The sequence below is a fragment of the Babylonia areolata genome, chromosome 20 (assembly GCF_041734735.1).
Source record: "Babylonia areolata isolate BAREFJ2019XMU chromosome 20, ASM4173473v1, whole genome shotgun sequence".
Lineage (NCBI taxonomy): Eukaryota > Metazoa > Mollusca > Gastropoda > Neogastropoda > Buccinidae > Babylonia > Babylonia areolata.
In genome coordinates this window covers 32,525,339-32,538,340 of record NC_134895.1, presented here as the reverse complement: position 1 = coordinate 32,538,340, position 13,002 = coordinate 32,525,339, and the positions used below count along the sequence as shown (strand labels likewise).

Below are 13,002 nucleotides of genomic sequence, written 5' to 3'. Positions count from 1 at the left end.
TATCCCCCCTCCCTCCCCACCACACACACACACACACATGTATGTTGTTGTTGTTTTTCTACACACACACACACACACACACACACACACACTCGGCTGTTTCACAGACGAACAGGCCCATCCCTCAACCGGCATACGTGCATTCCCTGGCCCCGCCCTTCACAGAAGAAAAGCAAACGACCAGAGTAGAGATCAAGGGTGGCCGTGCGTTATCTCTCTGCGCGACGTCATAAGACGTGAGTCGATTCATCGAGGTGACCCACGTGACAGGGAAATACCTCTGTGTGTGTGTGTGTGTGTGTGTGTGTGTGTGTGTCTGTGTCTGTGTGTCTGTGTGTGTCTGTGTCTGTCCGAGTCTGTGTACATTAATCAGTTCAACATTATGTTTGCTTTATAACATGGGTGGAATCAGAATCGGAAATAAACACATACGAAAAGCGGGCAAAACAAAGCAAAAAAAACAACGAAAATAAAAAGGATAGGTGCACAGTCCATTATCATCCCCTGTTTAAACTTAGAACATTGCATCGGGTACATTATCAATGATACAACCTGCTGATAAAGATAAACGGAGGTGTTTTCGATCATTTGGTTTCTGTGTATATTTCATTTCCATAAGACTCTTATGCATTTATTTATTTGTTTGATTTATTTCATTTCGTTTCATGTCTTAATGTTTTATACTCTACCACTGGGTAGGGTTAGGGTTAGGGTTAGGGTTGGGGTTGGGGTTAGGGTTAGGGGTTAGGGTTAGGGTTAGGTTAGGGTTAGGGTTAGGGTTAGGGTTTAGGGTTTAGGGTTAAGGGTTAAGCGTTAGGGTTAGGGTTAGGGGTTAGGGTTAGGGTTAGGGATTAGGGTTAGGGTTAGGGTTGGGTTAGGGTTAGGGTTATGGTTAGGGGTAGGGGTAGGGGTAGGGTTAGGGTTAGGGTTAGGGGTTAGGGGTTAGGGGTAGGGTAGGGGTAGGGGTAGGGGTAGGGTTAGGGTAGACTCTCAAAACCTGACCAGCGCATTAGGCTCATGCGTAAGTCCGGCATTTGTTCCGCTTTAGTTTGTTTTTTTGTTTTGTTTTTTTTCTTCTCTTTTTTCCCCCTGATTTGTTGCATCATTTTTCAAGTTGATGTGTTGCAGCGCATATGGATCATTTCGCACGCTGCGGCGACATCTTCATTGAAACATAACACTGTTGGCATGTGTGGACTGGTCAGAGTAACCAGAATGGAAATTCATTGAAACAAACTCTGTCTATGACTTGCCGTGTATATACATAGACTCACGGGTGCGGCACTAAGGTGGGGAGATTCCACCACAGACATGGCGAAGCGACAAAAACACGTGCACACGAGCACGCGCACGCACTGACGCGCAGGTACGGACACAATGCGTATACACACACACTACACACACATGCTTGTAAGCGCGCGTGCACGCGCACACACACACGAACGCACACACACACACACACACACACACACACGAACGCACACACACACACACACACACACACACACACACACACACACACACGTTCTCCTCTCTGTCTCTCACGTACACGTGTCGAAATTTTTTACTTTTAAGATGCGATAAAGTGTTCATCTGCATGAGGATTATCCCAGTGATTCATGTATGTGTGTGTTTTGTGTATGTGTGTGTGTGTGTGTTAGAGAGGTCGGGGAAGGAGCCGAGGATGGGCAGGAGGGGCACGTGCGAGTTTTCGTGCGTGTTTATGTACATAATTGTGTGTGTGTGTGTGTGTGTGTGTGTGTGTGTATTAGAGAGGTCGGGGAAGGAGCCGAGGATGGGGAGGAGGGGCACGTGCGAGTTTTCGTGCGTGTTTATGTACATAATTGTGTGTGTGTGTGTGTGTGTGTGTGTGTGTGTGTGTGTGTGTGTGTGCGCGCGTGCGCAGTGTGTGTGTGTATGCGTGCATGCGTGTGCGTGCGCATGCGCGTGCGCTCTCGCACCTCTGTGGTTAGAGACAGACAGAGAAAGACAGACACTGCATGGGGGTGGGACGCTCATTCAAACTGCAGCATAAAATTAAAAGACCACGAGATGGTCACAAGATGACTTCAACCGGTCATATGACATAATGAACGCTTTGAGGGGAAACAAATAAACGGTTTCACGAGACCAAAAATCATAACAGGTACGCTTTCACGAGAGAAAATACCAGGAAGGAATTATAGGTATACAATGTCTCGGTTACCGTGTGACAGGGTCGTTCAGTCAAGGATTACATGCCGAATTCGGTGCTTTTGCAAGCGCGTGATCAACAACGCCGAAACGGCTATGCCATGTGAGTTTTCCCTCCTGCCCATGCCATAATTATCAGTAAAACATCAACCCACCCCTTAACCAAATTCAACATAACGGAGAGCCTTTAGTTCTACAGCTGTACAAACCTGGAATTCACTGTCTTTTGCAGTCACAGTCTTTCACTCAAATCCAATAAAAACAAATCTAAAGACATTCCTTTTCAGTTAGTCTCTGCATAATTAAGGCACTTCATTCGATATTACTGCTCCTCACAACCTTCCCGCTGCTCATCATATCCGTGCATCTGATTCTATCTCTGCCTTTCGCTCCGTCTTCATTAAAAACTCTTTTTAAAACATTTCAATGAACACTCTCGGTTTCCTTTTTGTCCAACATCATCCTTGTTATTGTCAACTCACTTTGGATGCATGACGAATGAAAGGGAGAGTGGGGGAGGAGGGGGGGGGGGTTGCGAAAGAGTGGTCATGAATGATTCATCAGTGTAATTTGTAACTTTTTCTTTCATGTAATGCACCCTGAACTCTTAGAGATAAAGGGCGCTATATAAATGTACATTATTATTATTATTATTACATCTATATCAAGTTATATGGATCTACATCAATTGCTTCCATTCGCGCACGCGTGCATGTGTGTGTGTGGGGGGGGGGGGGGGGGGGGGGGTGTTGTGCTTTGGCCGGGTTTGATCGAACACAGTGATACACTTTTCAAATGAAAACATCAAAACATCTACAGGAAAAACCAACGTTGTTCTCGTGTGCTCTGAAGACAGTGAGTCAACTTTGGAACTTCTCGAGAAACTCCTTTTTCCTGATAAAGCACTCTGGGCCGGAAGGGTAAGGCCTACCTCGACGGATCCTGTTTTCAGACCTACCCGTTCAGCAAACTGACCCGGTAGCGCGTCACATGGTGGCTGCTCCCACGACCTCACTTCTCAAATGCCCCAGTGAGTATTTTTAGACATCGGGTAGAGACTCTATCCTGTGTCACAGAGTGGGGTGAGGAGAGTCATGCTACACTGAGCAGACGTCGCTCTGTGTGATATAAAGCCAAGTGGAGATCGAGCCAGCAATCTATGCTTGTCAGTCCAGTATTTGGACTTCATAGCACAAAGTGGTTAAGTGACAGGGTTATCGAGACACCGGGTGCGCTTGCTTTTTCAATCGGATCGTGTTTACGAAGTTCGTGCAGTACTTTTTAGCAGTTCGCAGTTTCTGTGATATTGCTGTGTTGGAAAGAAACGAAACGAACAGACCGCAGCTGCATAAACTGCAGCATAAGGTCAAGTCAGCGCGTTGTGGTGTGTCAAATGTGTACTGATCAGGTCCGTGACAGCAAAAGTGTGGTGTGAAGCAGACTTTTTTGTGACACGGTTTAGAGCGTGTGAAAAGGAACAACAGTTCGCCCATACTCAGAATTGAAATTCTGGTATTAAAAACTTAAGTATAATTGAATACACACCTGCATATTTGACCTGGAATTCTGCAGATTACTATTCTTCAAAGACGTGTGACGTATTTTCGCCTCGTTCGCTCTGAGGTTGTGTTTGTCCACATTTGCCAGACGGCACAGACATTAACATAGTCAGAAACGGGTAGGAGGGCGATTGGTTATTGACTGAAATATTCTATTTTTCTCGCTCCGCTTCAAACTGGCAACCTTGACAGAACTTATGCCCATGGGGCTTCTGTCTTCTTCAAGGCGGAAACAGTCTCGTGATTTGGGCGACAGTGCAGCGGACGACACTCATGTCGTCTGCTTCAACGGCCATGGCGACAGCAGACGAAGGAAATCGCAGTACCCTGTTCTGGTCAGGACTCGAACCTTGTCCACTGAGGAGAATCACTGGGGGTCCACAAACGGAATCAGGGAGATGCCAGTGGGTAAGTTTTATATTCGTGGAGTTTTAGGTAGTTTTTTGGGTTTTGTGTGTGTGTGTGTCAGTATGTGTAATGCATTGCAGTGCAGTGTATCTGAGTGAAGGCCTAGTGCAGTGGCATGCAGGTAAGTTTATAGAAGTTATACAGTACTTGGCCGCTTTTTTTTTTTTTTTTTTTTTTTTTTTTTTTTTTGTAAGTGACACGGGTTGTATTTGGATAGGCACTGCTGCAGCGATCTCACAACATCCAGAAACCCAACAAGCCATACAGCCAACACGCAGAAAAAGACCCTGTACACACCAACATATTGCGTGTCGCTAGCACAGGTCTACGTGTGGCATGATACCCCCACCCCAATCACCTTGCTTAACAATGGCATGTAAATAACACCGTGTGCAGTTTTGTACAGACGCACACTGAGCACACCAAGACGAAACGTGCGTGTTCGCAAGAATCAACACGCATCCGTGGACACAGAGAGAATGAGAGAGAGAGAAGGTGTGTGCTTGTGTGTCACTATGTGTGTGCAAGTGAATGTATGTGCGTGTAAGTGTGTGTGTGTGTGTGTGCGTGTGTGTCACTATGTGTGTGCAAGTGAATGTATGTGCGTGTAAGTGTGTGTGCGTGTGCGTGTGCGCGTGTAGTGTTTGTATAAGTGTATGCATGTGCGTGTGTGTGTGTGTGTGTGTGTGTGTGTGCGCGGGCGCGTGTAGTGTGTGTGTAAGTGTGTGTGTGTGAATACGTCTAGGAGTCAGGACGTTTCATATTGTCATTGCCCATGGAATCCGGGGACAAGAGAAAAAAACGGAAAACGGATTAGGTAAGAATGCAGTTAGTTCATCCTTCTAAGGGCAGTTCATTGGAGAGAGAGAAAAAAAAATGAATAGAACTGATGATGACAGTTATGCCATAAATGAAGCCACGTTTGCATTTGGAAAGAAGGAGAGAGAGAGAGTGTGTGTGTGTGTGTGTGTGTGTGTGTGCGTGTGCGTGCGTAGATCGGCGAGTTCGCGAGTGCGCGTTCATATGTGTCGTAATTCATGTGCATGCACACGTACCACTGATGTGCACATGCGCCTCCATTCGTGCCTGTGCCCGTATGTTATGCACGCAGTTATTTATAATATTTTCTAACATTTTAAAATGCACTTATTTCTTAAGGTTCAACCAACTTTAGTAAAACACCTATTTCCAAACGTCAGCTTAACAATACAAGCAGAGATGGTGACTTGGCAAGAAGCGGTGGCCCAGTAGTATTGCGCCCTACTAGATACCGAGTGTCCACGGCGGGTATCCTCAAACGCACCGGGACTTTTATCCCCTCCGGGCCACCCCCTCCCCCCGCCCTACACCCCTTTACTACTGCAGATATTTGAGTGGTGGTCTGGGCGCTGGTCATCCAGATGAAACGGTGCACCAAAGCCAACTGTGCAGCATGCATTTAGCGCACGTGTAAGAGCCCACGGCAACAAAAAGTTAGTCCCTGGAACAATTTTGTAGAAAAACAAAAAACACACTTTAATAGTAAAGCAAATACACTTGCAGACAGAAAAAAGAGTGGGGGGAGGTGGGGGAGCGCGGGGGGGGGGGGTGCTGTACTGTGGTGACGGGCTCTCCCCTGCAGGGAGAGCAGCCTGAGAACCAGACTGAACACAAGTACCACCACAAAGTCAGCAGAACTGTTCTTTTAACTTGAGGCGTCATGTACAGAGGGAGGGTCAGGCTTCGGCTTTCAAGCGGAACCCTTGGCACAAGTGCCTTGTACACATACCGGCGTAGCAGCCTCAGACTACTACCCCGCTGCTGGGTTTTTACCCCGGGGTCTTTCTGAGCTCGCCTGGAAATGACCGACGGCGTCATTTGTGGCTAGTCACGATCGACACCCACATACCCCCGTCCCCTGTTGGACTTGAAACTACCCTCTTTCTACGGGTATATAATGCAATAATCAAGAAGCTGAAAAAGAGAGGGGGTCACTCTTGGCTAGCCTTTACTGACCTCACTGGCACTCCCACCCCCCTCCTCTCCAATCTAATAGAAGCAAACGATGGACGAGTTATGCTTTGTTACCCAGTATCGGTTATAACTGGACAGAACGGTAATATCCTCACTGTTTTATTTCCCTGTGTTCTTTCCATTCAGTTTCGTTCCAAAGGCGAAAAAATCGTAATTAAAAAAAAATAACATTGTAATATATATTCTACATTTCTTCCCCTGTCAAGAGACATAAAAAGGCCAGTCAAAGAGTGGAGGGGAAGAAATGTAGAGAATATATTACAATGTTATTAACCAATCTACAAGTTTTTTCCGCCTTATAAACAGAAAAGTATTGGGGGAAGAAATATGGATGTTGCCGACGAAACATACCCCTGGGAGTCATCTCAAGCAAGCCTAAAATGACCCCCAAATCCGGTACTTCGAAGGCGGGAAAAGGGGAACAGTGGTGTTGAAATCCAACTAGGGGCTGGGGGCGGAGGGCGGGGTGGGTGAGGGTCAGTTTTGACTGGTTGAAGTTAACCCCGTTGGGGTCATTCCAGGTTGGTCTACATAGACCCCGGCGTAAATCACGGCTAGCCAGATTTTTTGCTGCTACACCGGGAAGACCAATCCCCTCTTAGTTCTGACTCCGTGCACCGTTTCTCTGTTTTTGTCTCGATTTCATGGAGACGTCAAAGCATGCGGGCTGATCCGTATACGCTACACCACATCTGCTTGAAAGGGGAAAAAAAACGGGTGGGGGGTTGTTAGGGTGGGAGGACGGGCGTGTACGGAGGGGGGAGTAAGGTACACAGATGCCCCGCCTACAACGCGCTGCGATATAATAACAATATATATACATGTATATATATACCTGTAAAGGACAGCAACATACGTTAGTTCATAGTAAACTTGAGCGTGGAATGGCTGGACCAGCTGAACTCTCCGGGTTTGATTTTGTCTGGGCCACTGTGTGTGTGTGTGTGTGTGTGTGTGTGTGTGTGTAATAATAATAATAATGGTACTTTTTTAGCGCTGAATCTTGTGCATAGACAAATCTAAGCGCTTTCGCACCAGTCATTCTCATGCACGCATAACTCTAAAACTGGAGAAACTAAAGACAAGGAAGAGGCAGGGAAGGGAGGCTATTTTGGAAAGAGGTGGGTTTTAAGGCCAGACTTGAAAGAGCTGAGAGTGGAGACTTGACGAAGCGAAAGAGAAAGTTCATTCCAATTGCAAGGTCCAGAGACAGAGAAAGAACGGCGGCCAACAGTCGAGAGTTTGAATCTGGGTATGCGTAAGTGGAGTGGATCCGAAGCTGATCGTAGTGAGCGAGATGGAGTGTAGAGGTGAAGGCAGCCACAGAGATAGGAAGGGGCTGATTTGTGAATAAATTTGTAGCATAGAGTGCTGATCTTGTACTTAATTCGGTGTGAGACAGGGAGCCAGTGGAGATGTTGCAAAAGAGGAGTGGTGTGCTCAGATCTTTTCTTTCTGAGGACGAGTCGGGCAGCAGAATTTTGTATGCGCTGAAGGGACTGAATGGATGAAGCAGGCAAACCAGACAATAGAGAGTTACAGTAGTCAAGGCGAGAGAGAATGAGAGAAACGACATGTCTAGATGCTGCGTCAATGGACAGATATTTCCGGATGGAACTGATGCGCCGCAGTTGACAGTAGCAGGATTGACATGTCTGATTGATAAATGTTTGCATGGACAGTGTGTTGTCAAGGACAACGCCGAGGTTCCTGACTGAACTGGACAGAGGGATGGATGTACTGCCACGTTTGACTGTATTAGTTAATGGAAGAGAGTTTTTGCTTAGTTCCTATGATCATTGCTTCAGTTTTGTCCGCGTTCAATTGTAACTTATTTAGAGTCATCCAGTTTTGAATATCCAGGAAGCAGTTAGATGTTTCTTGCAAGAGCGACAACAGTTTTTCAGGTGTATCACTCTTCTGGAGTTGAGGTCATCAGCATAAGAATGATGACTGACATTATGGCGGTTGATAATTTCAGCGAGAGGAGCAGTGTACAGTGTGAAGAGCACTGGGCCTAAAACAGATCCCTGTGTGTGTGTGTGTGTGTGTGTGTGTGTGTGTGTGTGTGTGTGTGTGTGTGTGTGTGTTCTTGTGTATGCGTGCGTTACTACAGTTTGTGTGAGCGTGCGCGCGCGTGTATATGTGTCATTGTAGGATTAGCTTCGTGGTAATAAATGTTTAAGACGGACAACCAACGTCTGCCCATCTGTATCCCGATTTCATTTTTTGGCGGAACCATTCTGACCGGGTACATGCTGGGACCGTGGTACATGTTTCTGACCCTGTCACCGGGCCTAATCAGGTGAACATTGTCTCCCTCACACACCCCTTGTCTTAGACGTTGCCTTGCTGGCACAGTGACGTGGGGAGAAGGACGGATTTATTTACCACGGCCACTGGTCACTGGACACTCAGTGACCCTTTGGCCTTGGTCACGGCTTATGACGCGCCTTGGTCATGGGCTTTAAATAACGGGGCCCACGCTGACCCGAACTGACCACACGCCCGCGTTGGAACCACGGACCTTTTATGTAAGCCTGTGGTTGGAACTGCCGACAGTTCTCTTCTGGAGAGCCTTAGCAAGGACTCGGCATTATATGCTGTATATAGGGTCCGCTTTGGCCTTAGTCACTGTGGTGGCGATCTTTGCTTGGTCAAGAGCTGTTGTGATTAAGCTGTTTAATCCTTGGAAAGTCCACCTGGCCGTTGCGTTTGAAACTTGCGATATGACGTGTTGCTGTTTGTTGTAGCAGTGAGGTTGTGACTAAACACTGCATGTGGCAGATCGATAAGTAGACATCTGCTGCAGCTACGTATCTGTGGAGTGTAGGTTTACACATCGGAGTGGAGACCGTTCTGTTCAAGTTGTGCTCATGCCGCTGTTAACAGCATTTGTGAGAGATTATAACGGGTTTGATTTTTAACTTCGGTGCGGTACGAGCTTAACTATTCTTCACATTGTGTGTGGAAAAAAATCCCAATACGACGATAATAACAAGTAGCTGTTGATCATTATTATACTCTGTGTGTGTGTGTGTGTGTTTGTAAGCGGTGTCATCATCAACCAGGAGTAGAAAGGAGGGCGGGAAAGCAGTGCTATTATCTTGAATTCTCGTTGGAAGTTGATTTGAGTGGATTTTCTCACATTCCGTTGTTCATCAGTCTCAGTGTACATGTATATTTGAGTACGAATGGAGACGTGACCAGTTTAGCTCGGCAAGCTTTAAACACGATAGAAAAAAAGAGAAACGCTTTAAAAACAGAACATAACGAGAAAAGAAAAAAAAACTCACTGAAGGAAAAGAAAATATCCGTCATCTGATGTCTTGTGACGACAAATAGGAATAATTCATTTGATTGTAGATCTTCTCGCTGCAGGTCAGTCTTCACACGTTTACCAACCATGCAGACGCAAGCATGTCTCTAACAGTCCGTGCCAAGATTACTCTGCAAGTCTCACAGCATTGCACTGTGAGTTGAGTAGTCTGTGCCCAACTTAGTAGACGGTTTAGCCTATAGGTTTCACTGTCAATATTTTTACTGCACCTGTCTCCTCCCCCCCCCCCCCCCCCCCCCCCCCCCCCCCCCCCCTTTCTTTTCTCTTTTTCTTAACGAGTGGGGTGGTTTTAGAGCCGATGTCATCTTAAGCTTGCTCTGATAAACCTGAGATGTCCTTATGGTCGTTGTTTAACACCGAATACAGTACTTTGATTTTTGTTTTCCTTTTAAAAAGTAAATCTGGAACCTGACATGATAGTGACTTAAGAGAAGTCGTTTGTTTTTTGGTCCATGCAAAGTCTCGTTTACTCGGGGAGTGCGTTGAAGGATTTCAAAGATGTTGGAAACTTGCCTTTCCTACTGTTCACTTTCCATCCTCTCTGTCTCTGGAATCAACAGAAAGTGTACAGCTAGGCTTGTGAAGAAACTAGTGGGTATGGTTTCCTGCTTCATTCACCCTGACACATTCTTCGATCGGCTTGCGGTCGGCAGGCAGCGTTCACTGGTAGACAACGGAGGTATGAGCTATGATCAATTGATAAGGTCAGGAACTGCGCGCGAGAGGAAAAGAAGCATGAATAGAAGCGTGGAGTTCATTGTTCACAAACCTTGGTCAGGCTGTCAAGGCCTTGATCAGCGCTTTGGGTTTATGCACAGGTCAAGCAGGCACATTTTTTTCTGTTTCTTTTTCCTTTCTTTTTTTTCCGCTTCTTTTCATTTTTTTTCACGCAGATGTGGTGTGGCGTATATGGATCAGTCCGCACCCTTTGACACTTCCTTGAAAGTGAAACTGAAATTCCAGTGAACCGTTCACACGCAGTTGCCTCTTGTCTACGAGGAAGGTGGCAGGATGTTTAAGACGCTCATCTGCTGATACATAGTCCGTGAGGGTCTGGATTCGAATACCGATCTCAGCCTTTCTCCGAAGTTTGACTGGAAAATCAAACTGGGCGTCTAGTCATTCGGATGAGACGGTAAACCGAGGTCCCGTGTGCAGCACGCATTTTGCGCACTAAAAAAGAACCCACGGCAACAAAAGTATAACCCTCTGGCAAAAGTATGTAGAAGAAATCCACTCTGACAGGCACACAGATATATGCATGCAGTCAAGGCTTGACTAAGCGCGTTGGTTTATTCTGTTGACCAGGCATCTGCCTTGTAGATGTGATGTCGCGTGTATGGATTTGTCCGAACGCAGTGACGCCTTCTTGCGAAATTGAAACTGAAACTCTTTCATGGCCCACTTTGTGTTTTGAGAATCAGTGCAAAGTTCAACACAGACCAACGCATTATCCACGTGAGGAGTTTATGTTGTGAGATCCAGAGAGTCTCAGACTTCAGCATTAGTCTCTCAGTGTCTGGTGTCTACAGACATGTTTATTTCCTGAGATCCAGTGTAGGCGTACTTTTCCCATAAGACGTTGACAGTGGTGGGAACCGACTGGAGTTCTGACCGATGCCGTCAGTGGTGAAATAAACTGACAATCATCTAATGGCTGGACCCGAAGGGTGTAAGTGTTTGTGTTTAACCCCTTGACTGCTGAAGTTACGAACATTGTTAGTGTGGCTTCAGATTTAACGGCTGCAAACCCTACCTTTTGTGGGTTTTTTTGTTGTTGTTTGGTTGGTTGGTTGGTTCTTTTTTTTAAACGATGGAATGGGTTTTGCGGAACAAAGGCAATATAATTCCAAGAGGAAGAAATCAAAGTATAGAATGGTGCACTGACATCCTGACCTGTGATCTCAGTTTTATTACAATGAGATGATAAACTTCTCTGATGAGCACACTGACTTGTCAACAGCAGTCACGGGGTTAATGCTGATCATGTTCTTCGTTGTTCCCGTCATGTGACTGTCCACTGAAGTCTGTGTGACGTTAACACAGACATGAATGTTCATACGATTCCGTTGGTGAATCTGTGATATTTGGACATTTATTAAGAGTTTGGCATGTGAGAATGATACATCAATAACAACAGTATTATTACAGACGAAACATATATTTTTCTTCAGCCGACCCCATTTCATAACCGTGTCCAAATACGTACGTAGCACGCGTGCACACACACACGCACGCACAAACGCCCCCCCCCCCCCCCCCCCCCCCCCCGCATCCCCCCTTCCCCCCCCCCCCCCCCCCCCCCCTCCACACCCCACGCTTCTTGAACGTTCACAATGGTCACTGCGTGACATGACACGTGTTCATGACCACAAAAGTGTTTGATGGAATAAACATCAAGTCCGCGCTAAGTCGGTCAGATGAATGTGTTAATGTGTTTTCTGTATGCTTAGTTTCCCACAATGAGAAAGAGCACACACACACACACACACACACACACACACACACACACACACACACACACACACACACACACACACACACACACACACATGCCCCTTGAACGTTCACAATGGTCACACACACACACACACACACACACACACACACACACACACACACACACACACACACACACACACACACACACACACATGCCCCTTGAAAGTTCACAACGGTCACACACACGCGCGCGCGCACGCACACACACACGCGCGCACACACCTTGACCTTTCCAGCTGGTCAGTCAACCGGGAGAGTAACAAGGCTGACGTGTGAAATAACGAGGCACTTCAGGTGTGTTTATCTACAGCCTGTACAGTCCGAAATTCACCACAGACTTCGCTCGTTAGCGGTAATCCCACTCATAAAGTTTGTCATCCACTTGCATTCCGTCAAACATTTACAATGCATTGTCAGTTACACAGGCGTTATTTCAATTCAGGGCAATACACCCCCCCCCCCCCCCCCCTTCAACATCTCTGTTTTTGTGTATGTGCGCGCGTGTATTTGCACGCGTGCATACACATACGTACGCGCGAGCACTGACACACACAAACGCACACACCAGACCCTTGACCGTTCAAAATGGTCATTCCGTGACGCTTAATGTGTTTGACGTGTTTAAGTGTTTGATGGAATAAACATCAAGTCATCGTTGAGTTGGCCAGATCATTGTGTTGTCCGGCTGAATGTTTAGTTTCCCACAATGAGGGAGACAGGTGGGGGGTCAAGAGAGAAAAAAGGAAAAAGAGAAAGAGATGTGTTTGTGTGTGTGTGTGTGTGTGTGTGTGTGTGTGTGTGTGCGCGCGCGCGCGCGCGTTAGGGAGAGAGAGAACGAACGAACGAACGAACGAAATTTTATTTTACGAAGGCAAAGGAGTAAGCACAAAGTACTTGTTTACATTACATCCAGCCCTCTGGGCATAAATAATAATTGGGGAAAAAAGCAACAAAGCAACAAACAAACAAAAAAAGCGAGTCAATTCA

General features: G+C 46.4%; 1 protein-coding gene across 3 annotated transcripts in view; it reads left to right on the top strand.

Moving 5' to 3' along the window:
• Window positions 1-3,145: 3,145 nt before the first annotated feature.
• The window catches only part of LOC143295420 (uncharacterized), a 23,992-nt gene continuing 14,135 nt past the window's right edge, over window positions 3,146-13,002 (top strand). The window contains exon 1 of one of the 3 annotated variants that reach the window (XM_076607108.1): window positions 3,146-4,160. In XM_076607108.1, coding sequence (XP_076463223.1) covers window positions 3,950-4,160 — 211 coding nt within the window. In that variant the 5' untranslated portion in view covers window positions 3,146-3,949. Of the gene's footprint in view, window positions 4,161-4,510; window positions 4,656-10,823; window positions 11,186-13,002 lie in introns of those variants that run through there. The other 2 variants (XM_076607110.1, XM_076607109.1) reach the window with 2 other exon arrangements.